We start from the raw sequence: 25493 nt of genomic DNA, 5'->3' as shown, positions 1-25493 counted from the left end.
GAATTCAGACGCAGTACCATCTCCTCCCTGCCACATACCCTGAGAGCCTGCTGTGTGCCTCATCCTTCAGCTCGGTGAAGAGGGGACCCCTACTGCTGGGCCGCTGTGGTTTCAGATGAGGAATGGCATTTCTGCCTTCTGTGACTGAAGGTTCCAGAGAAAGTCTGAAGTCGAGCTTATTCAGCAGCTCAGAGAATCTAAAGCCCAGTTTTTTTCCTTTCCACCTTTTGCAGTGCTGACCATGTGGCCCCACTATGGCCACTGTGTCCTGAATTTATGCCAACTGGAGAGGGGCTCAGTTTTAGGATTAAAAAAAAAATAGGACCCTGTGCCAAAGTTGTAAAAGATGAGGAAGGAAAACAAGCAGAAATACCTTAAGTTTTGCAAACCCGATCTCTCAGGAATCTCTCTTTGGGGACTAGAGTCCAGCAGGGCAGTTCTTACTGTGTGTGTGCTGACGGCAGGGCCTCCGGATATGCCCTTTGTGGGGACGGGAACAAATAGGTGGCTGGGCTTTCCAGTTAGTAATCTGACAGTATTTTCAAAAGTGTGTAGTAGCTGAATTATGACAACTCTTTACAGGTGATGTGGGGAAGATATAATGTTACAAACTTCTAACATTTTTCTGAATGGTCTATATTCCATACCACTGCAGTTTTACAACTACATTTTCTCAAACATATGTCAAACTTAACCACAGACTGTTGTTTTCAGATGACTTGACTTTGTCAAAGTATCCTAAAAAGCTCCCAGTCTGTCAATAGCAAAAATAAGTCTTGCAAGGTCTTTTTGTCTTAAAATGATAGAACCTCATGACAGAAGCTTGAATGGTTTTTCCTGTATTTATCATGTTTACAAATTACTTACCTATAACCCACTTCTATAAAAGAATTAAAACTTGGGTTGTCTTGGGATAAACATGTCTCAGTTGTCTGTAGAGATGTTAGTAGTAGTTCTTCCTAAGTCATAAGGATTAGGAGTGTTTATTTGAAAATTAAAGCACTGGAAAAAAGCAGCAAAGAAATCAACACATGCTATTAAGGAAAAATAATTCCTGACCATGAACAAAACAAAAATAAAATTATGGTGGTTTAAAGTTTAATTCCAGACTGGAAGGAGGGTAAAATGCCAAAAGAAAAAAGTAATGGTGTTACATTGCGTCAGAAAAATCAAAAGTGTGTATGTTACAGTGTCAAGTCTTCCTAAAATAATCGAAATGGTAAACTCGCAGAAGCTAGAAGAGTGGAAAAAAGAGGCTAAGAAAAATATATAGAAATTAGGAATCAAAAGGTAAGATTGGGTGAAATAAGTCTAAAGTTATCACTGTTGTAAAATTTAAGTGTAAATGTAAATTCTTTTTGACTAGAAGTATAAAGTCTGCCTTTAGATATTCAAAGCATTAACAGAAACCCAGTGACTCTGCCACAACGCTTTCCTGTCATCCGGCAGGTGCACAGGGCGCCTTCCTCTGTGTCTGCACCCCCGCCCCAGCGAACAGCTGGGTGCCTTGGGGGGAGTTCCAATGTGCAGCCACTGGGAATTCTAATGGGGCCTTCCAATTCAAGGATTGGAGTAGCATTCTGCTTAATGCAAGAAAAACTTAGGAAAGTGAAGACAACAAATGTCCACGTAAAAAAAACCAGGCGTAGAGACAGCCTCATGAAACGCTGTGCTGACTCGCAAGGCCGAGCTGTGCTTGGCTGCAGCCCTCAGGGAGCTGTAAATTTCTGCCCCTGACTGTGGCATGTCTACACAGTCCTATCCACATAGCGAAGGCGGTGTTACCTACTGCTTCCCGGGGTAAAAGTTCACTGTGAAATGCCATTAGTTAGCACTGGCTTCAGAAATACAGGTATAAGATGAGGTGAGGGTAAACTTAAGGGTGCCTCCCCCGGCCATTTAAATCCTGACAACTCACTGAGGAAATCCTTTTATCATTTTTCAGGTGATAAACTGAAACAGAGAGATCAGGTATTTTGGCCAAGATCAGACAGCCACTCAATGAGAAGCAGAATTCGATTCCTGCTATGACCCTCACTTGGTTTTTGCCTTTGAAGCAACATACCGAGGAAACTCAAATGAAACTGGTGGTGGTGTGCACAGTTACGGCTGGATGTACTCAGCAAAGCACAATCTTTAGGGTTCCTATGAGGCATAATTCAGAAAATCAAACCGGTGCCGAGCTGGGGTGTGGGTGCTTACCACTGGGCCAGGCCATACGTGGATGGATAAGCCAGTTTGCTCCAGGTTTCTGGTACTGCGTCGAAACTCAAGGCAGACTGCTGGCCTTCCATGTCAGGAGACAGCGTCAGCTCCCCCTGGCAGGGAAGAAGACGACTGCAGAGTAAATATGTTTTCATGTGGAGAAGCCTGCTCTAGTTCCGCTTTTAAACTTACCTTCAATCCAAGCTCCAGTTGTTGAAGTGACACACGGATTTCCCGAAGGAGAATGTTCATCCTCTCACATTCTTGGAAGCAAACAAGGGCATAGGGGCTTCTGTTTGGTTTTTTTTGCATTATCTCTGTCATGTTGAACTCTTCTGGAAGTTTCTCCAAAATATCATCCAAGACATGCTTAACCTTAAATTGTTAACAAACACAAAGATTTAGCTTCTTTCCGTTTCATTTTCGATCATGATGATGGTATATCCTCTTACTTTTTACGTCTAAGAATACATACTACAACTCCCAAAGATGCTTGCTAATGAGTTTAAAAGATGACTACTAACTCCCAGGAGGTGGGCAGAATGGCACTGCCAATGAAACCACATACAAGCCTCTGGGTCCTTGTCTTCTGAAGTGAAATACTGACTCAAGAGCTAATGTAATGGTTGGGAAATGTGAACAAATAATAGCTGTTGGACTGGGGAACTGGTAACAGTTCAGACTATAAATCTGCCACATGGCCGAATCACTGAATTCACAGTTCTCTGAAAGATATGGATAAACGCCTGACATATACTCCTAAGTTGTTTTTATAGGAAGCAGACGCCCCCTCCAGAAGACAACTACTGACCACAAAAACACAGACCCCAGACTGGTTGAAACCAGAAGGTCGATGATGCTTGAAACTCCACCTTGATGCCAACCGATGCAAGAATTGTCCACAAGCTGATTGAGGCCTACTCTGTGAACACTGTAAGACTCCTCGACCCATCCAGGAGGGACACACAGACTTGAGGGCATCACCCTGCTGCGGCCCCTTTGCCTGGTAAAGCAGTAAAAGCTGCTTCTACATTGCCCCAATCCGTCTCTGCATTTCTATTCAGCACCATCACCAACCCCCTCAGGTCGCTCTCAAACAATGCAGCCCCTCCCCTCTTGAACACCCACAGTATAGTCAGGGAGGTGTTACTATTGGTAGTTTACTTACTGTTAGCATTTAGGGAACAAAAGAAGTCTCATAACTACATTTCTTTGATCAGAACATGGAGAACCTCACTATTTGGGTAGCCCATTTTTGCAATCTGCTAATTAAAAACAAATTATTTGAAAAGTCAAATGAACCAAAGGGGCCACTTAAACTTGAGCTAATTCTGGTGACTCTGCTACGCTGCCCTTGTGGCTGACACATCCAAAAATTTGGGAGGCAGTTTGGATCAGTATTTTCAACAAGAAGGAAGCTCCTATCTTCTAGAGCTGTTGCCCTAAACAAATGAAGGATTTATTCCCTTGAGGACGTGCATATGTACATAGTACTCTGATGTGGATAGTTATTCTAATGATGCAGTTTTGCAGACCTGGGAAAACCAACAAACACCTGAAAAGACTGGAAGATACTCCCTGTCCTCAAGCCTCAGGCAGCCTCTCCTTCTTGATTTCTTGGATTATGGCCTGGGGCTCTGATGTGATGCTTGCAAACTGCTTTAGTGCCCTGGCAGATAATTCACCAGATCCTGAAATCTTGAGCTCATTTACAGCAGCGGCAGAGAGTATGAAACAGTACAGTTGAGAAGTTAGGTGCAAGAATGGCTTTGGGACTCCGCTAGAATCTGGTTTCCTTCAGTGGCTCTTTTAAGCTGTATGACCACAGCGAGTCACCGAAGTTTATCTCTGAAATAGAGATCCTGGTATCAGTACTACTCAGTGCTTCCCAGGTGGCTCAGTGGTAAAGAATCCACCAGCCAATGTAGGAGACACAGGTTTGATCCCTGGGTCAGGAAGATCCCCTGGAGAAGGAAATGGCAACCCGCTCCAATATTCTTACCTGGGAAACGCTATGGACAGAGGAGCCTGGTGGGCTACAGTCCATGGGGCTGCAGAGAGTCGGACATGACAGCAACTGAGCGCACACACATCAATACCACTCAGAGTTTCAGAGGATCAAACGGCGTGTTTGTAAAGCACTTTCTATAGCACCTATTAGATACACAAAAACTGTATCTGGGAGATGGCTGCTGGTTTGTCTGTAGGAAATGCTGAGGTAGCTTTACCTTATTCGTTCTGCATTTTTTGATTTAATGATCAGCTTCCTTATTGGAAAGATTGAAGCCCTCTCAGAACTAGATGATGACCTCACATGCTCTCTGGTTCTATTAACGCTGGGTGTGCATGCTAAGTCAGGAAAGTCATGTCCAACTCTTTGTGACCCAATGGACTACAGCCAGCCAAGCTCTTCTTACGATGGGAATTCTCCAGGCAAGAATACTGGAGTGGGTTGCCCTGCTCTCCTTCCCAATCCAGGGATCAAACTGTATCTCTTATATCTCCTGCATTAGCAGGCGGGTTCTTTACCACTGGGCCACCTGGGAAGTCCCTGTTAACATTATAGATCTTCCCAAATAGATGAATTTTCTCCATGCATCTCTTTTCAAAATATCTAAATTATAAAATGTCTCAATGAATGGCCTTATTTCAAGAAATAACTGAAAAATTTCAAGAAATAATATAGCAAGTTCCTGGGACCTCTCTATAATTAGATCTGATTACTGTGTTCCCACAAACTGAATCCTTGATTGGTAATTTTGAAAGAAAAAAGGTTAATTTACTGGGGAAAATTTTTTAAAAATTCAGGTTTTTAATTAATGAGAAACAAGATTTTAAAGGTAAAAAAATTATTTGATGTCCATTTCTCATCCTCATTATTCTACAGCAATACTACTACTACTACTACTAAGTCACTTCAGTCGTGTCCAACTCTGTGCGACCCCATGGACTGCAGCCCACCAGGCTTCTCCGTCCATGGGATTCTCCAGGCAAGAACACTGGAGTGGGTTGCCATTTCCTTCTCCAATGCATGAAAGTGGAAAGTGAAAGTGAAGTCACTCAGTCGTGTCCGACTCCCAGTGACCCCATGGACTGCGGCCTACCAGGCTCCTCCATCCATGGGATTTTTTGGGCAACAGTACTGGAGTTGGGTGCCATTGCCTTTTCTATTCTACAGCAATAAATACCTTCAAAAGAATAATGCTGGTCTCCCAAGAAAAGGTGAAAAAACACTCATAAAATGACAGAGCCAAAAACATACTGTTTGAAAGACTAGCCACACATACGGAGAAGAAATTTGCAATACATATTCTTAATGACACATATCTAGAATACAGAGTTCATATGAATCAGTAAGATAAACATTGATAACCAAATTAGAATTTGACAAGCAGATGGAACAAATACTTCACACGAAGGTATATCCAAATGGCCATAAACATATAGGAAAAATGCCCAATATTATTCGTTAACTGAGGGAATGCAAAGTTAAAACCACAATGAAATATTATTTAGAAGACCCCCAAGGAGCAGGAACAACTGGAACTTACAGTACAATTACTTTGGAAAAAGGTTTGGGAGTATCTACTAAAGCTGAACATTACTCCCTTGAGCCAACAGTTCTACCTCTGGGTATAAAGGAATGAGTATTATGCGAAGATACTTTTGGGAATTACCTTTGTCTTCAGACAAAAGACCATACAGGAGTGTTCATGGCTGTGATAGTCATAATAGCAAAAAGCTGGGAAAAACCCCAATACCCATTGGCCATGGAAGGAATAAATAAAGCATTATATATTTACATAGTAGAGTACTGGGCTTCTTGTTGGCTCAGATGGTAAAGAATTCACCTGCAGTGCAGGAGATGTGCGTTTGATCCCTGGGTTGGGTAGATCTGGAGAAGGAAATGGAAACCCACTCCAGTATTCTTACCTGGGAAATCCCATGCAGAGAAGCCTGGTGGGCTATGGTCCATGGGATTGCAAAGAGTAGGTCATGGCTTAGTGAGTAAACTATCACCAGCACCATAGTAGAATACTAAACAAAAATTAACCATCAGTCCATGCAATAACGTGGGTGAATCTCACAAATGAGCAGTGAAAGGAGTGGCCATGAGTCAGCTAGTACATGCTGAGCACATGTATTTGAAGTTTAAATGCTGGGAAAGCTAATCTGTGGTGACAGAGGTAAGGAGGGTATCTTTGGCCTGCTCCAGGGGATCTTCCTAACCCAGGGATTGAACCCTGGTTTCCCTCACTGCAGGTGAGTTCTTTATTGTCTGAGCTACCAGGAAAGCCCAAGAATACTGGAGTGGGTCACCTATTCCTTCTCCAGGGGATCTTCCCGACCCAGGAATCAAACCAGGGTCTCCTGCATTGCAGGCGTATTCTTTACCAGCTGAGCCACCAGGAAAGCATCCTGGAGTGCGGGAGGTAGTGCTTATGTGTGTACACAGAGGTAAAATCACTGAGCTGGGCACTCAGGATTGGTGTGCATTGGTGTATGTATGATGCACAACAGAAAAGAAAAAGCGACCTGCTACCTTGTCTTCTGTGGACTGTCCCAGCTCCTCGCTGCTCACTGCATTCCTGGGCTGCATCTCCAGCAAGGTTCTGAACAGCATGTTGGATGTGACCGTCAGAAATTCGATTTCAGCGTTCGGGTGGAGGCCATACAGCACTGGGCTCTCTGGAGGAAGCGTCTCTTCTATGTACTGGTGGTAGCCTGAGCAGTCCAGGCTGGGTGGGGCTGCAAATCCTGGTGCCAGCATCAGCTCATCATCAATCTTCAAGCCCAGAGGAAAAGTCAGTTATTCCAAATTGAAGTGGACATCAGTCTTCCCTTCCTAAACACCCAGGGAACACTCTGGTAAGATGGTCCCAGCACAGTGCTAGCTAGAGGGCACACTCTCCACAATATTTCACGACCCTCTGGTCATCAATCACTTTGCTCCGTGGATGGTACCTGGCTGACCTCTGTGGAACACTTGTGAATCTGTCCCTTAGAAGGGGTAACAAGATACATGCACACAAAGGGAACGGACATGCTGAGTCATCTACTGAGTTCTGGTCGCCCTGTTACATGTTTGCAGTCACTGATTCTCCCCATATATCCCCATTTTGCAGAGAGAAAATTCTCCCCATATATCCCATTTTGCAGAGAGAAAATCGAGATTCAGAGTAACTTGCCCAGGCATTTGTTTGATGTTAATCTTAATTCTAAACTCATTTTAGTATGACTTCATAGTACTTTCTACAATACTACAAATTATTTTATGTATCATACATGTGGATTTTGTAAGCATGCATGATTATATGTGCATATCTTAAAAAATGTGTATGAGCGTGTGTAATGAACATGTTATAGGGTAGTATGCACTATGATTCAAATGACTGTGACTTCCCCATGACTCTGAGCTGCTCAGGGCAGTCTGTAGCTCATCTCAGGATGTGCAGACCTGAGGCACATACTGGTACCCTATCTACAGTTGCCTAATAAGAGGCTGGAGTCCTCAGGCATTAATCACGCCCACCCCTTCATTCAGGCTGGGCCAAGGGTGTATGTTTTACCCGGAAGAATGTTCTATGTTCTCAACCAACACGAGGTGACCAGCAATACCAGAACGTCTAAATGTTAGAAAGCAGTTTTTCAAAATGTAAGCGCAGCTGTGATGACCTAGATGGGTGGGATGGAGGGGGATGGGAAGGCAGTCCAAGAGGGAGGGAGCATATGTACACAGAGAGCTGATTCACCTCCTTGTACAGCAAAAACCGACCAATACTGTAAAGCAGCTATACCCCAGTTTAAAAAAATTTAAAAAGGATTTATGGGTTTCCATCTCTAACCAGCTATAAATAGAGTCAATCAAGCCCTTATACTTTTCTCGTTAACTCAGTATATGCTCTGATATCTTTCCCTGATTGTTCTTTAGTTCCCAGGGGACCAGGATACTTCTGTTTTACTTTTCCCAACCTCTCTTGCTGTAAATTCTGTCTACATGCACTTAAACGCACAGGGGATACTAGTTTTTAAAGACCATCACCTAATGTAGTTATTTTATGCCTAGATTAAAAAAAAATTTGTTATTATTTTGTTTTCAGAAAATGGGGTTTATCTCTGCAATTGTGTATTTTTATGTTTTCTGGTCTCACTATCGGCTGGAGACAGAGTGGCTATTCATTAATTCATTCCATCATTTGAACGGATTACCTAGTGTACCCCAATAAGCTCTGGAGGTACAAGAGATTCATACAATGTAGTTCTTAAGGAACTCACAGCCTAATGGAGACGAAATAAGTGTGATTTTCTACACAGTTCTGTCATCAGCGAGTAGCAGCATTTTGTCCCTGCCTTCTCAAGCCCACAGCCCCACACTGCCTGGGGAGCCCATGTCCTTAGGGGTGGTGGTGCACAACTGCTTTCCTGAATTCCAAAGGCCTTTTAAAATATTAAAGTTAGCATTTTTGTTTTTATTTTGTACCAAGAGAATTTTGAAATTATCCAGTATTTCATCTTGCCAGAAACAGACCTTGACCCAATAAATATGAAAAGGAGCATTGTGGACTATCTCCATTAACTATATCCATTCATTTGGTTTGTTTTATTCACTTATTCAGATTTTCTACCATTTCATATTTATATATCAAAATAATCAACATTTAAATTTCACCCAATTCACCATGACTGAAACAAAATCATGAAGCAGATTTAAACTCACCATTACTTGATAGATAAGTTAGCCAAAATTAAAATATGGGCATAAAATATGAATATAAAAACCAAATGTTAAACTAAATATATCCAAGCCAGAATTTATTCCTTACAAACAAGGACTTGGTTTTCCCTATTAGTGTTCACTAGTTACAAGAAATTTTAAGAGCAACAGCTAAATTATCTTTCAGTACAGCCAAAAGTTAAACAGTTTCAAGGAGAGAAAGTAACCAAACCGTGGAATCATTTGGAACTTTCAAAATGCCTGGGGCCTGGACATGTGTGTGACTGCATATTCATATAATGTGGTTAGGAATGCAAATGATCTACGCTTTCTGGAAAGACTTAGGCAGTCTGTTTACTAGTGTGTGAAGAGGGCCTTCTCTATAGTGGGCAAGGAGCGAAGCAAAGGAAAACAGCAAAATCAAAGGGAAGGACTAAGTTTATAGCCAGCTAGATCTGGTTCAGTTCCCATCTTTGAGTGCTTTGGTGGCCTTAAAAAATGACCGTTTATCTGAGTTTCAATCTTATCAGTAAGGTAGGGTTCATAACATCAACCTAATGATCGTGGCTATGAGAATTTAATGACAAGTATACAAATAGCTGGGCTTCCCAAGTGGTGCTAATGGTAAAGAACCTGCCTGCCTGTGCAGGAGACAAAAGAGAGAGGCAGGCTCCACCCCTGCCAGGGAGGAAGCTCCCTGGAGGAGGGCATGGCAACCCACTCCAGTACTCTTGCCTGGAGAATCCCATGGCCAGAGGAGCCTGGCGGGCCACAGTCCATGGGGTCACACAGAGTTAAACATGACTGAGGCAACTTTGCACACAGGCACACAATTGCTAGGCACAGAGCAGCCTTTTACAAATGTTAGTTTTGGTTTTTCCTGCACCCTAGAAAGAGACATGATTGTCGCAAGTACACACTAATTTTCTAGAAGGAAAAACAAAACCCGAGCATGTTCTACTGTAGTTCCCTACTGTGATGTCAAGCAAGTGCAGCATAAGCGAGGCTTAGTTCACACAGGGACTTGTGTTCTCCTTCAAGAAAGCTGTGAAGATGTGAACATTCTCAAGGAGCGCTAGGAATCCTGATTCTGCATCTAAGCCTTCTCCCATCCCATGTAAGGGGAAAAGCTGCTTCTCCTGATGGGACTCTAACTCTGCATAGTGGCCACCTGTCTTGCCTTTGGGGGAAGAGCTGTTTGATAAGGTTATTGTTACACCTCAGAGAATCAGTTGTTCTAAATTAACGTGTCTCCAAAGAAGACACACAAATGGCCAATAAGCACAGGAAAAGATGCTCAACATCGTTAGTCTTCAGGGAAGCGCCAATCACAACCACAGTGTTATGCCGCCTCACACCCGCCGTGAGGATGTGGAGAGGACTCTCATATTTGCCAGTGGGAATATAAAACGGTGCAGCCACTTTGGGAAATAGTTTGTTGGTTCCTCAAAATATTAAACATAAAGTTACCATGTGATCCAATAATTTCATTTCTATATATATACCCAAAAGAAGTGGAAATGTATGTCCATGCAAACACCCAGGAATATTTATTCTACCATTATTCATGATAGTCCCAAGGCCAAAACAACCCAAATATTCATCAACTGATGAACAGATACATAAAATGGAGTGTATTGATACACGGGAATATTATTTGGCCCATAAAAGGAATAAAGTACTGATATATGCTGTAACATGGATAAACCTTGAAAACATTATGCTAAGTGAAAGAAGTCAGACACAAAAGACCAGATATTGTCTGATTCCACTTACATGAAATGTCCAGAATAGGCAAATCTCGAGACAAAGATTAGCGATCGCCTGGGGCTGGGGAGTGGGGGATGTTGAGGACAGGATGCTGAGGGACTACTCATGAGTCCAGATATCTTCTGGGGGTGAGAGAGATGTTCTAAAACAGACTGCGGCAATGGCTGCATAACTGAGTGCACACAAAAAACCTTTGGACTGTCCAACTGAAACTGGTCAATTTTATGGGATGTGAATTATATCTCAATAAAGTATTTTAACAGAAAGAATCAATGGAACTGTGCTCAGGGAGAATGAGCCTCCACATTATGAAAAATCATCAAGAATTCCAGCCATCTCTGCAGAAATCAGCGCAGGGCATGCTGCAGGTAGAATCGTTAGGAACTGGGAAAGCCAGGATCCTGCCATTCTGTTGAGTCTGTTTGACTGTCATCCTTTTCACCTTCTCCTTCCTGGTAATTAAGGAAAGGCTCACTTCCTCCACTGCCTCTCCGAGGAGCCCTGTTTATGACAAGAAGCTCCCAATTCACTGTGAGTCTAAACGAGTGTATATGCTTGTGAACTTTTGAGTAAAAAGAACAACAACAAAATGCCCTGTCGCCAAAGTCTGGGAGGGAAATTGCTCAAGGTTGAATCCTGTTTTCTGCCTTTAGGGTCCATTAGTGATTTTCGAGACAATACTCTCATTTCACAAATGAATATACTGAGGCACAGGATGGGCTGGCACAAAGCTGGACAGTAAGTTAGTGGCAGAACCAGGACTAGGGTTTGGGTCTCCAGGACTGCCCAAGGTTATTCTCCCAGTAGCCACCCTGTGCCACCTAGCGTGCACAGGACACGTGGAGGTCCGTCTGTGACATGAGCCCATGACTACTGACGTCAGCATGCCAGCCAGGGGGCTGCAGAGAATCTGGAGCCTGAGTGCGAATTCAAATCCTGATTTAGCTACTTGTGCAACTGTTTGAGCTCTCTGAATCTGGGTCTCCTCTGTGATGACTGGGATAATATCTGCTTCGCAGGACTGCAATGAGAAGAGACAGTGCACATGAAGTGTGTAACACAGGCCTCTGGCACAGAGCGGGGCTTGATGAAATTTAACAAATGGCTTCCGTGGTTCTAGCTGCTGATTATATAAAGTACAGTCAAGTGAAAAATATACACTATGAAAATTTATAGTCTGTAATAGTAAAGATGTCTCCCATTTATTAGGCATTTTATTCTAACAGTCTTGAAGCCTGAGAGTGAAGCCATGAGTTGGGCCATTCTTGTTCCACAGACGATGAAACAGAGGCTCAGGTTCAGTGATGTGGCCACAACTGCACAGGAGACTCAAGAAAGAACTGAATCTGAACCCGAGTTTTGTTTTGGTTTTTACTTCAAAGCCCAACTTCATGATTGTTAATATATGACAACTTTCGGGTGACCCGATACCTTATTTTCCAAAAGTAATTTACTACTTGTTTAGCATTGCCAAGTACGCACCTCACATAAGAGAACCATGTTATTCTAATTCCCTAACTTTGGCCAGGAACTTCTTCTTCTTTTTTTTTTTTTTAAAGCCAGGAACCTTCTGAAGCACATGCCATGGGGGAACCCTCTCTAAATGCCACCTCATTTACCCAACAAGAAACTCATCCATCTTCCCTAACAGGACAAAGTCACTGAAAACATTCTGAGTGGTGGAACTTGAAACCTCAGAGCACCCACCCATGGGTAACTCTTCAATCAGGTGTCCATGCAACCAAAGATACTAATCGCCAAGTATGTTAACCAACGTGAGAAATGGCAAAAAGACATCCTGCAGATGCTGCAGTGTCAGCTTAAGTCTCTCATGATGTAAACAGCGTGAGCGGGACACATCTGCACGAGAATGAAATAACTGGGATTTTGCAGCCTCTGCCACCAAACCAGTCAGAGCTTTCCCTTCCTCTGGTGAGTGGAAGAGGCAGCGCCGTCTGGTGAGCAGGGAAGATGGCAAACAAGCATCTTCATCCTGAAAACCTCACCAGATTGTCCAGGAAGGGCGGCTACCTGTATTTCTAAAGGGCTAACACCCACACCAGTGATGCCCCTCAGGTTGCACCCTCGACGTTTCTTTTCCAGTTGCGTGAATGGGAGTTCAGCCTTGTGCAGGTTCATGGACCACCTCAGCTGGCAACAGTGACCGCTCCTCATCCTCAGGCCAGGACCAGAGAGCTGCTCGCTCTGCCCCTTGACCTCCACTATCACTCGGAGGTGGCAGGTAAAGGTGGCAGGCCCGACCCTGTTTATCTTTCCCATCTCCATGGTAACCTGCTCCCAGACCTCTGAGGAACGACTTCCGATTGTGCTGAATTGAAAGTGTCTTTCTGACCTGTGAAACCCAGTTCATTAGAACTAAGGAAAAGACCAGGAGACTCACAATCAAAAGAAACAAGTTACGGTCACATGGCAGGAAAGTATATTTTCCCTGCCCCATCCCCAATTGTTCCACATTATTAAAAGCAGCAAAGAAAAAAAAAAAAAACCAATCTGTCCTCAGTTTCCTATATGAGACTACAGTACACCATGTTTTCTAACACATGATCATATTTCTTCTTAGAATGGACTTTTGAGGAAGGTGTCATGCTTTTATGACATGAAGTTCTCAATAAATTATAAATAGGAGGCTGCTCAAACTATTTTAAAAAACACACGGCACTGCTTTACACACAGCTGGTGTCTTGCCCAAGTGGGAGAAGAAATGGCATCGTGGAGGGTGTTCTGGCGTTTCTAAGAAATAACCAGGCAATGGCCATGAACCTGCTACCACTTTCAGCTACTTCCGTATGGAACACAAGAACTGAATACTTTTTCCAGGAAACCCAGCCCCAGGCACAAACCATGTGGGTATCTGGTCTACACAGACAAAGGGCTGGTAAGATAAGAGATGGGAAAAAAGGGTACCTGGTTTCTTTATATTCTAGAGCAGGGGGCTCTGCCCCTTCCCCACAGAAGGAAGAACTGTCCTTTTAAATCACTGCAGTTTTATTGAGCACATATTTAGTTAGGACATAGTGATCAAAATTTAGAATACTCCATGGCTTCAACTGATGTTGAAGCTGACACTCCAATACTTTGGCCACCTGATGCGAAGAGCTGACTCATTTGAAAAGATCTGATGCTGGGAAAGATTGAGGGAAGGAGGAGAAGGGGACGATAGAGGATGAGATGGCTGGATGGCATCACCGACTCACTCCATCACCAAACCATGATGGACATGGGTTTGGGTGGACTCCGAGAGCTGGTGATGGACAGGGAGGCCTGGCGTGCTGTGATTCATGGGGTCACAAAGAGTCAGACACGACTGAGCAACTGAACTGAACTGATGGCTTCTGCAACAGAGAACAAACTATAGATTTCACTTACATCAGAGCCCCTGAATTGAAATCAATACATCTGCCTAGAAATAGATACCCATAGCTGGGGCCCCTGCCGGTGATAACTGAGTGGCCTGGGACAAATCACCATGCCCCTGCCATCATCTAAAACAGGGTGACAATATCAGTTCTGCGTAACTTACAGAGTTATTTCAGAAATGCAGTGGGGCTGTGCATGTAACAGTGCTCCCTATGGGCAGAGAAACCACGTGTGTGTGTAAGTGTGTGCGTGTGTGTGTGTGTGGGATGGATCTTGTTAAAACTGATTCTCATCTTATGGGTCTGAGATGGGGCCCAAGATCCTGCATTTCTAGCAAATTTCGACTCCCAGGAAGGTGGGCCAGAGTATATTCACAAAAGGCCAAGAATCTTCAGTAACATTCAAGGACTATTAACATAGTGACATCAGTTTTAAAAATTCTTAGAGAAAGACAAACATATGATGCCCCTTATACATGGAATCTAAAAGATATGGTACAAATGAACTTCTTTGTAGAAGGAGACTCACAGACTTAGATAACGAACTTCTGGTTGCCAGGGGGAAGGACGGGGAGAAGGGATAGTTAGGGAGTTTGGGATGGATATGTACACATTGCTAAATTTAAAATGGATAACCAAAGCAAGCCAAAAAATAAATAAATAAAATGGATAACCAACAAAGACCTACTGTATGGCACAGGGAACTCTGCCCATTGTTATGGAAAAACCTAAATGGGAAAAAGAATTTGTGAAAGAATAGACACAGGTACGTGTATAACTGAATTACTTGGCTGTACGCCCGAAACTAACACAACATTGTTATTCAACTATTATCCAATCTGAAATAAAAAGGCGAAACAAAATTCATACTAGAAGTTCTTTCTCTAAGAAATGATTTTTAAAAAATGTCTTACCAGAGAGGGATTCATGAATTCTTCTAAATACGTACAGCACAGTTTGCGGTCCCAGTCATCTGTGATGTGGCCCCCATACATGATCTCACCAAAGAGGTAGCGGAGGTCTTCCCACGGGACCTGGTGGGGATCAGGCAAACGTTCATTCCCGGTGCCAGGGCAAAGGCCTCAGTCGACTGACAGCAAATCCTCCAGCCCCCACCAACAGAAGCGTTTAAAAGAGGTCCAAAAATTAGAATTGAACTGGCTGAGAATTATTTTCAGTGTGTGTGTTAATACATTCAGTAAAAATTCACTAACACAGAGCTTTATTCTTAATTTTTTTTTTTGTGGCCACACTGCGTGGCATGTGGGATCTTTGTTCCCCAACCAGGGATTGAACCTGCGCCCCCTGCAGTGGAAGTGCAAACTTTAACTGCTGCCAGGGAAGTCCCAACACTGAGCTTTTAATGAAGACTTTAAAGCAAACTTGAGTTATTCCCAGAACATGTTTATACATTCAAAACCTCATCTAAAAACCAGGAGAAGCCCGCCCTATGTTGGTTGATATGGCTTTTGAGGGATGACCTACTTTTACGATCTGATCTGTATCAGGTTTTTATGATCTGATTCAGGAAAAGAAAGAAAAACTGCAGTTTGAATTTGGGGTATACTGATAATTCCATCACCTTCCAGAAATCCAGGCAAACCAATTGAGTTTGTCACGGACTGATCTGAGGGCTCGGTTTATGGCGTGGCCGGGCTCCAGGACTACCCTAAGGGCTGCAGCTAAAGGCTGTACTGTGTTTTAGCACGGAAATCACGGCATCTCCTCTTTACCGGGCTTCACAGGGTTTGAAGCCCCTTCTTTGCTACCCTTTAGCTTCCTCTGGGTTTGCAAAACATGCCAGCTTGTGATGGAGCCTTTCTAGACAGAAACCTTTATATCCTCGGGGGCAGTATATTGCTTCCCAGCAGTTCAAGTAAAAACTTAATTATAGCCTTTGAATTGTTGCATGATGTGACAGAACAAGTAAAATTGCCTCAACTATTCCAATGCACTTGCTACAGGTTTATTAGAATTTGAATAAATGAACCTCAAATATGTCTTTAAGTCACCGCGATGTGAATGAAAAAGAAAAGTGGCTACAAGGCACCATGCTCCCTCCACCATGCCATGGACTACTTCCAGAGAGCAGAAAGGGATGGGAAATAAGATTTCTTAACTTGATTTCTGTGATCACGTTTAATTAATGCCTTCTATATATTATGATTTGATACATGGCCCCCTCAAGATTTTAATCAGCTACAGATCTGTTCTGCTTAATAATTGATTTTCTTCCCCCAAATCTTGATTTTTGTTTTCTACATATACATTTTTCTGGCATCCTTCCCTTGGCATGGTGATACACCCTGAAAAAAAACAAGGGAACTTTTGTTATTCAATAGAGGGCCTCTTGAGCAGGTTGGAATGGGAGAAAGGTACTGTTACAGAGTAACAATTTTTCTTCCTACTTCCTTGAGGCTTTTTAAAACCAAAGTCAGAAGTTACATAGCTCGATTCCCAACCTTAAATGCAATCAAATGATATTTTCAATTAAAGTCTTCCAACCTTGACATTCAAGAATTTCTCTATGGTGAGACTTATAAAATTTATATGGAAGAACATCAAAGTTCTTATAAGAGTTAAACCATGGGGGGGCCTTCCCTGGAGGCCCAGTGGTAAAGAATCTGGTGCCAATGCAGGAGACACAGATCCCTGATTCAAGAAGATCCCACGTGTCGCAGAGCAACTAAGCCTGTGTGCCACCACTACTGAGCCTGCGCTCTAAAGCCCGGGAGCTGCAACTCCTGAGCCCATGTGCTGCAACTCCTGAAGCCTGTGTGTCCTAAAGCTTGTGCCCCGCAACAAGAGAAGCCACCACAATGAGAAGCCTGCACTGGGCAACTAGAGTAGCCCCTGCTCTCTGCAACTAGAGAAAACCCTGCACAGCAACAAAGACCCAGAATAACCATAAATAAATTAATTGATTAAAAAAATTTAAATGTTGGCATTCCCTAAGACTTAATCTTTAAATCTCTCCATCACACTCTGTACCCTTGGTGATCTCATCTAACCACATAACTTGAAAGATCATCTGTCAAATGCCTACTTCCAAGTTTATACGGATACCTTCTTGAAAAGGGCATCGTGTACAAGGAAACTATGTGGGCAAGTCAACTTAATTCCCAAACCCAAGTAACTCGCTTCATGGTATGTGGTGAATGACTTGGGTCAAGACATCTGAGAGAGAAGACGGAGTGTTTAACACCGGAAGCTGTGCTGATCCTGGGACCCCCGTGGGAGAAGGAGCAGGACACAGCAGGAGTCAACTGCTCAACTAGTGCTGCCAAGCCCAGGACGTGACCGGGAGAGACGCAGCAGCTCCTCTCCTACCCCGCTTCATTCCTACCTCGACTGTGCACAGGATGCGGCTGAAATACGGTAATATGCCTGGTCCTGGCCTCCTGGGACAGGAATGAAGGACTTAAATGAAAGTATTAAGTGGTCTATTTCATTTTCCACCCAGAACTATGACAATAATCATTGTTACCTGCAACATTTTAAACAAAACGTGCTAAGATCAACACACAATGCTGTTTATTAAACTGGTCAAAATATGCTCAAAGTGAACTTCAAAAATTTAAAAAATGATAGCGACTATCACATACCATACAGAAGTAATTTATCTTGAATACAACCTATTCAACATGTGTTCCTTGACAGAACACATCCATGTTACTACGTACAAAGTGTACATATTCTGATAGTGGTCAAACCATCCTGAAAGCTTAAGAAAAATTTGACAACAAAAATTATAACAATAGTTACCAAAAGAACAGCAACAACAAAATATTTATACATAGAAACATTGGTTGAATGGTTTTAAAGGCCTTTTATAGAAAGTGTGACCTAGAGCCTAATGCCTGGTTGATTCAGACAAACACATCTCACTTTTAACAGATTGAAACTTAATGGAAAAAGTTCCCCTTATGAGGACTAAGCCAGAAAATCCTTACAAACGGTTCATCCTTTTTGAAATCCAATCACGGAGTTTGTAAGAGTTTACACAAATGTTCTTGATGAAGCATTCCCATTCCCATCTGTAGAACACATTTTAGCTATGGAATAAAATCATTCATCTACCTTTAACTTCAAATCAAGGGGAACATTACTGAGAAAGTCACAACAAGGTGGCATCCTTAATACATAATAATGACATATGCAGGAAATGCACCATTATTTATACATGTGACGCGCTGTAAATTGCTTCCATCATCAGAACTAATTGTAGTGATTATTAATGCAGTGTTATGAACTGTCAGAATTGCTGTACGTAATTACATTTGTGCAAATGCTTCATTACCTGCCTAATGAATCTGGCATATATGCACATGTAAACCACTGTTTTTGTTAACATAATGAAGGACAATTTTTTTTTTTGGTACTAAGCTGCTGATGTAGAACTGGTTTGACCTCTCTTCTCAAGTTCGAGCATCCACTGTTGTAAAACCTTTGATCTGGTTTATTTTCACACTGGGCAGAAGATGCATATATAGTGTCAGCTATTTCAATAATAGCTTCAAAAGAGAAATTATGGTCCATCTGACAGTGCCCAAAGACTGACAGCTTCCACACACTCCCTGGAGAGGTTATCCGACCATGCACACTTACGTTAGGGTTTGCCTCTAAGTAGTTGTAGAGGACGCTGGCACAGATGGTGAGGTCCCCGGGACTGAACGGGTAGCGGCGGCTCCAGCCCTGGGGGCCAAACCTCAGCCTCCCGGCAACACAGGCATGGAAGTAGCACAGAGAGAAGAGGATGCTTTTAAACTCCTGCTCCTTGGAGCACACTTCAAGTGTATCCTGGGAGAAAAGAAAAAAGGAGTGACATCTACCTGTATGGTTCCCAAGGGCAAGGGTCTGAGGTTTCAGTTATCTTGTAGAGGACTCAGAGAGACCTAGGACAGAGGCGACACGCAGCTCTGAGCGGGAGAGCATAAGAGGAGACTGCTTGGCACTTGCTAATCTGTTGCTTTAAGAGGAATGGTTTGATTACCTTTGTTCCTCTAGAGAATGAGACCATTCATTCTGACCAGTGGTAATACTGTGTGATGTCATTTTCCCCTGCAAAAATTTCCTTGTACAATCTGGATGACAAAAGGCCATCATCTTAATTTCATCAGTGTAACAGAATATAAGTGAATGCCAGCTCTCCATTCCTCCCAGTTCCATGGTAATACAGATGATCTGAGCACACGGCCACTCATCGCAAAATAATTTCCCAGCCTCTCTTGAAGCTGGATGTGCCACATCGTAAGGTCTTTTCCAACAGAATTTGAGCAGAAGTGATGTGCGCAACTTTCATATCACTTCTTAAAAGGAAATTGATGCTCTGCTTGTCATTCTTCCCCCTTCCTGTGAGCTAGAAATGACACTGATTGGGTGACTCGGAAGCCATGAGTTAGGTATATGGCGGAGGCACCAACCAGCTGGGTGTGTGGTTGATTCCACAGACTAGAGCTGCCACTTACGTGCAACAGAAATTAAGTTGGACCATAAAGAAGGCTGAGTGCCGAAGAATTGATGCTTTTGAACTGTGGTGTTGGATAAGACTCTTTGAGAATCCCCCAGACTGCAAGGAGATCAAATCAGCCAATCCTAAAGGAAATCAGTCCTGAATATTCATTGGAAGGACTGATGCTGAAGCTCCAATACTTTAGCCACTTGATGCAAAGAGTCTACTCATTGGAAAAGACCCTGATGCTGGGAAAGACTGAAGGCAGGAGGAGAAGGGGATGACAGAGGATGAGATGGTCGGATGGCATCACTGACTCAATGGACATGAGATTAAACAAACTGTGGGAGATGGTGAAGGACAGGGAAGCCTGGTGTGTTACAGTCCATGGGGTCACAAAGAGTCAGACACGACTGAGTGACTGAACAGCGACAAGAAATTATCTTCTTTGAATCACTGTAATTCTGTACTGCCCCTTGACTAATACAACTAATATAACCACCACCATGACAACTGGTTTTCTTCCAATGAACTGGAAATAAAATTCATTGTTGGGATGATAGACTGGCATATAGAAGAGTGGAAAACATATGCCCTGTATAGGAGATGTGTAAGATGTTTTTTGAAAACGCAGAGGGAAACCTGGCATGCCACACTGATACGGTTCTGGCTCCCAAAGCCATACAATTAAAAAATGAAAAATGGCTGTCTGGGGCTTAAAGGTAGTACTGAGCCATTCTCAGTTCTGTGAGGCAAATGAGGAAAAGTTGAGGACTATCTCTTCAGCTGATGCTGGGCAGCAGAGGACGATGAGGCCGTATCAGCACCTTCTATCCTTTAAAGTGGTCAGATTACACACAGTCTAGACATTTAAATGGATCGGACAATGTGGGCATCTGCAAAATCTTTTTAGCCTGTTCTGGGTGGGAGTTCGGATCTGGCCTCCCAGGGCCTTTCAGTAAAAGTCTACACCCAGCCTAAATTTGTTCTCTTGGTCCAGGACTAGAAGAGTTTTTTAGTTCCTTTCTGTGTTGCTTTCATCAGAATCCCAGGTTACCACCAAATACAGTTCTAGAATTGGCCAGGCGCCAGACAGTATAGGCCCAACTAAATCACTAGGTCATTTCTAGGATATTTGTGGGACTTGAAAGTATATGACCATTACAAATAATTTTTCCACTATACATCAAGTAAAAGGCAAGCTTGTGAAAGGAGAGAAATCATATAATTGGAATTAATGTTGACAGTAAAGAATTTGCCTGCCAATGAAGGAGACAGAGGAAACATGGGTTTGATCCCTGAGTTGGGAAGATCCCATGGAGAAAGAAACGTCAACTCACTCCAATATTCTTGTCTGGGAAATCCCATGGACAGAGCACCCTGGCAGGCTACAGTCCGTGGGGCTGCAAAAAGTTGGATATGACTGAGCAACCAACATTTTCAATGTTGAAGGATATAAAAATTCATTGCTTTTACAAGTAAGAAATTTCTAGGAGACCAAATAGAAGTGACATGATTTTACTTAAGGAATATCTAACTACTCACCTAACTCCTCCATGAATTACATACAGTCCCCAGAAAACCCAAAGTACTACAGTCAGCACATTGTTTCCATCTATACTTCATATAACCTGGTTTTAGCCTCAGTGCTAAAGAAAATCACAAGTCAGTGCCCATTGCAGTATGCTCTGATAACATAAATGATGTTAGGAGAAAACATGAACTGGGCTTTCCAAGAAAAAGCGTAAGTCCACCTAACAGTCCACATTCCAGGACAAGTGATCAAGTGTTCATATCAGGAAATATACAAATGACATTGTAAAGAGAGAACAGGCACTCACACATAAGTATGTTGCATGCACACAGATACTAATTTAATATGCACAATTACCAATTATTTGATTCTACTGCAAATCTTACAGAAAAAGAAATTTACATTTTTACTTTAAAAATCTGGTTATCTGCAGATGAAAGGAGCTCAAGCATTTATGACATCTCCAAGAGGCAGTGCTATTGAGCCAGAAGAGGAGGAGATAGGTGGCATCCTAAAGATATGGTTCTTTACATACATACATACATGTAAATAATCGTCACTTAGTGATTATATTTACATATTCTAGAATGTTCAAGGTAGTAAAGGAACGATACTAAATGAACTTTGTTCACTATGAGTACACATGTCAAGATTTGAGGATATATCCTGATTTGGGGAGAAGATTAAGAATACAGATTATATTTGATTTGAAAATCAAAGCACGTAAAACAAACTACCCAAACAGAACAGTTGATGTGTTTAGATTCCTTGGGTGCTTTTCTCATCTAAGGACACCCAGGCAACAGGAGCCACTAGGACTCATTCAGCTCACCCAAAGGGGAACCAAGCTAGAGGGCGGTTAGCATCCTTGTCACAAGCTTTAGCAGATAGGATGACAGCCACAACATACAACATCCGGGATGGTACGCTTGGGAGAGGAGGTGTCTATGAGGGACACCACTAACTGCCAGCCCCAAAGTGCCTTCGTGCTGACTTTTCCTGTCCAACATAGAGTTACTTTCCCCACCTCTCTTGCAGCTAGGTAATGCAGTGTGAGTAAGTCTGACCGATGAGTTGAAAGAAGTAGTATGTACTAACTTGAAGAATGCATCTTTACAAGAAAACAAACATGTTCCCTTCATCATCTTCTCTGTTCCTTCTTTCATCCTACTTTCTGGAAAACAGAAACGGGAGCGGCCACTCTCACTGCCACCTGGGACCAAGGCAGCCCATCCTAGAAGCGTGGTAAGCACACTGGGCGATGACAAGTCTGTGGTGACAGAGGCGCTCTGAATGACCTGGCTCCCGATTCTCGTGTGATAGAAATACCTTTATAACCTTGTTCAGGCCACTGTTGTTTTGTACTTCCTTCATAAATAGCCAGCCATAATTCTAACTGATAAACAATGCTAGGAATCTATACACAGAGAGTCAGGGAGCACAGACTACTACCCTTTAAATATATAATCTGAATAAAAACTACATTTTTTCTAACGACAACAATTCAGCATTTCATAAAAACCTCTTTAAAAATTTTTAGATATTCTTTAGAATATCTATTTGGGTGGTTTTTGCTAGATTTGATGCAAAGTTTATTTAGTGAATCACATTAAATATCTTTGCTTTCACTACTTATGACTATATTTAGTCTTAATATTTCAGAGGAGCCTTTCCAGTAGATAAAAAATATTGTCCCTTAAAGTTCTTAAAAGTCTCTCCAATAAATGCAATCTTCAGTTAATATAAGTGGTTTTTCAAGGAGCAGTCAAAAGAACTGATACTTTCACAAACTAGAACATGCTGTTCTCACTGGAGAAGGAATTCACGCACAAGCTCCGGGGATCTGAACATTCCTGTGGCGTATGCAACAATGTACATTTCCCTGGGGAGAGTGTCTGTAGTTTTACCTGATTATCAGAGTGCTGCTTACCAAAAAAAAAAAGCTGAAGGGCAACTGGGCTGCAGCCTATGAAATGCTTACTTTTACAAACAAAGACAGCTGTTCTGGGGAGTTGGATAAATCCCATTTGAATATGTCAAACTACTCCTTTGTCTCTTACTTTGGCAAAAAGCTCAGGAATGTCATAAATGGCAGGAATTATGACATAAGTCAAGGGATAATAAGATACATGCCTGCCTTAGTTCACACAAAAGGATAATTCAAATATGTAACAGATTCAACAAGAGTTTCTGAGTGCCTTTTGTTTATACAGCCCATCATGTAAACAGGCTACAAACTACTCAATTATTGAATTAGGCAATTAACTGTATTCTTCAAAACTATATTCTTAGGTGGCCAATTATTTTAATGCCTTTATAATGGTCATTTATATGTCCAGAGGGTACTAGATAAAAAGTTAATAAGCATGTAGGCATATTTTCGGAGTGTAATAATGTTTCTAACAGGAGGCTGAATACTTATCAGCAAATTATATGTGTTTTCTCTTTAGGGCTTATTCTACTTCTCCTAATAAGAATGTTTTTTACTGAGGATTTCCAAGAAATTAGAGGAAGGAATGGGAGCTCACAGAAATGGCAACAAGGAAACTGACGGACTTGATTATAGCAGAGACAGATGTGGTCATCTGAACAAAGACACTAATGGTAATAGAATTATCATTAATTTATAAATGTATGAATTTGTTTTATTTTGAAAGGAGGTGAAAATGTAAATTTGAAGGCAGTATGGATATAATCTAAAAAGAAGGGCTTTAAATTTAATGATATCAAAATCATACCTAAAAATATTAAACATTATACCAAAACTCGCTACGTCATCGTCATCATCCTTCTCAACAACATCAATAACAGCAGTGGCTTTTCCTCTTTCTTTGGTTAGAAATACTAGTCTGCCATGTTTGTCTTTAATAAGCAAGTTTCTCAAAGAGGCACGTGATTGTTCATTCTCTTTATATATACGGCTGTGGTTTTAGGTCTCACAGTCTTGTGAGAAGACCCTGGCTTTGGGCTTCTGCTTTCTTACCTGGTCAAAATTGTAGAGAGCAGCATGCAGATTGGCCAGCATCCCTGTGGGGGGCTCGTTAGTGATCTTGATGGAATTCTCCAGGAGCCCCTGAGGGATAACATGCTCGCTGGGTGTAGATGCAGACTCAGCACTCATGAAAACCCTGTAATCTCGGTGGCTTCCCTGGCTGAATCTTTCAAGCAGTTTCTCCAAGGTTCTCAGCCACTTGGCTACCAAATGGACATTCTGAAAAAGAGCATGGTTTATGACTGCTGTGAAATACTGAAGTACGTTACTTAAATTACAAGATTACAACATTTTCCCTTACAGAAATGTCTTGAAAACACAGAGAACCATGATTTAAAGTTTCCTTTATTAACACGTTAGGGGGAAGAAAAAACCACGACAGAATTGAGCACTGAACACATTAAGTGCTCCAAATCACTACAGGTTGTCTTTGTAAACCAAAATCTCCTTCCAACATGCACCTACTTCCAACATCCACCAATCACTTCTGAGATGGAGGTCTTGATACTTTGCTTTGTTACAGTTCAAACTCAATAACTGAGACTAATCTGGGTTAGTTTGACCAAGTATAAGAACTAAGGGCCAGAAATGCACCTGATCAGCCACTTCATTGTTACTGATGGAAATCTCCTCTACTCCAACTTCTACTCATTGGTGTATGAACTCTAACATGGAAATGAGGGATCAAAGACCAGCTGAGAAAGCAAGCAATCACTCTTTGTTAAGATGCGTTGTGTATTCCTAACATTATTTAACTTAAACCCCAGGGCTGTCAGAAATCGGGTAAGAAACAAATGTCACCACCATCACTCTTCGATTTTCAGTTTTACAATTTACAAATAGGCTCCTCCCATTCTAAACACCCACCATTTCAGCTTGGTAGTTGGTGCTATGAGAGATGTATAAAGATACCTCACATAATCTCTGGCCCTTGCTATAGTGACTGAAAATATCATCCCCAGGAATACATCATTATTTCCAACAAAGAAACACATTTACGATTATAATGGCTAAAGAAATAGAATGATGGCAAACAGGGAAGGGAATGTAGGCAGCTGTTTTGCAGGCAGCTCTGTTGCAGGAAGCAGCTCCTTGCAGGATACCCGCCTGTCTTGTCACATTAACAAAGCTGTATCGTAGCTAACTTTGACCTAGGTGCCCCCATGTCCTACTCATCTCTGGTCCTAGAACCCCTCTCAGATCTTCTGATCACACATTGCCTTACCTAACCTGTTGATTCTTCCCTTAGATCAAAGCAGCAGAAATGGAAAGTAAGTCCTTAGCAGATGACTAGATCTTTTCCCATCCTCCCCTTCAGTAATCAGGTGAGCAGACTGTGTAAACAATTAACATCTGAAGAATGACCACAAGGTGCTAACAAGCCTGCGTGCATTGCTGGTGGTGGTTCGGTAGCTAAGTGGTGTCCAACTCTTGCGACCCCATGGACT

At 42.3% G+C, this 25493-nt stretch overlaps 1 protein-coding gene across 2 annotated transcripts in view; it reads right to left on the bottom strand.

Moving 5' to 3' along the window:
- Positions 1-25493, bottom strand: part of DNAH11 (dynein axonemal heavy chain 11) — a 364495-nt gene that overhangs the window by 5020 nt on the left and 333982 nt on the right. Inside the window, exons 74-79 of one of the 2 annotated variants that reach the window (XM_061413681.1) lie at positions 24037-24264; positions 18676-18867; positions 14982-15101; positions 6749-6991; positions 2398-2580; positions 2203-2318 (exon numbers count right to left, since the gene is read on the bottom strand). In XM_061413681.1, coding sequence (XP_061269665.1) covers positions 2203-2318; positions 2398-2580; positions 6749-6991; positions 14982-15101; positions 18676-18867; positions 24037-24264 — 1082 coding nt within the window. Of the gene's footprint in view, positions 1-2202; positions 2338-2397; positions 2581-6748; positions 6992-14981; positions 15102-18675; positions 18868-24036; positions 24265-25493 lie in introns of those variants that run through there. The other variant, XM_061413682.1, reaches the window with a different exon arrangement.

Source organism: Bos javanicus, chromosome 4, assembly GCF_032452875.1.
Source record: "Bos javanicus breed banteng chromosome 4, ARS-OSU_banteng_1.0, whole genome shotgun sequence".
Lineage (NCBI taxonomy): Eukaryota > Metazoa > Chordata > Mammalia > Artiodactyla > Bovidae > Bos > Bos javanicus.
Note: the sequence above shows the minus strand (reverse complement) of the source record. Positions and strands in the feature narration are given on the sequence as shown.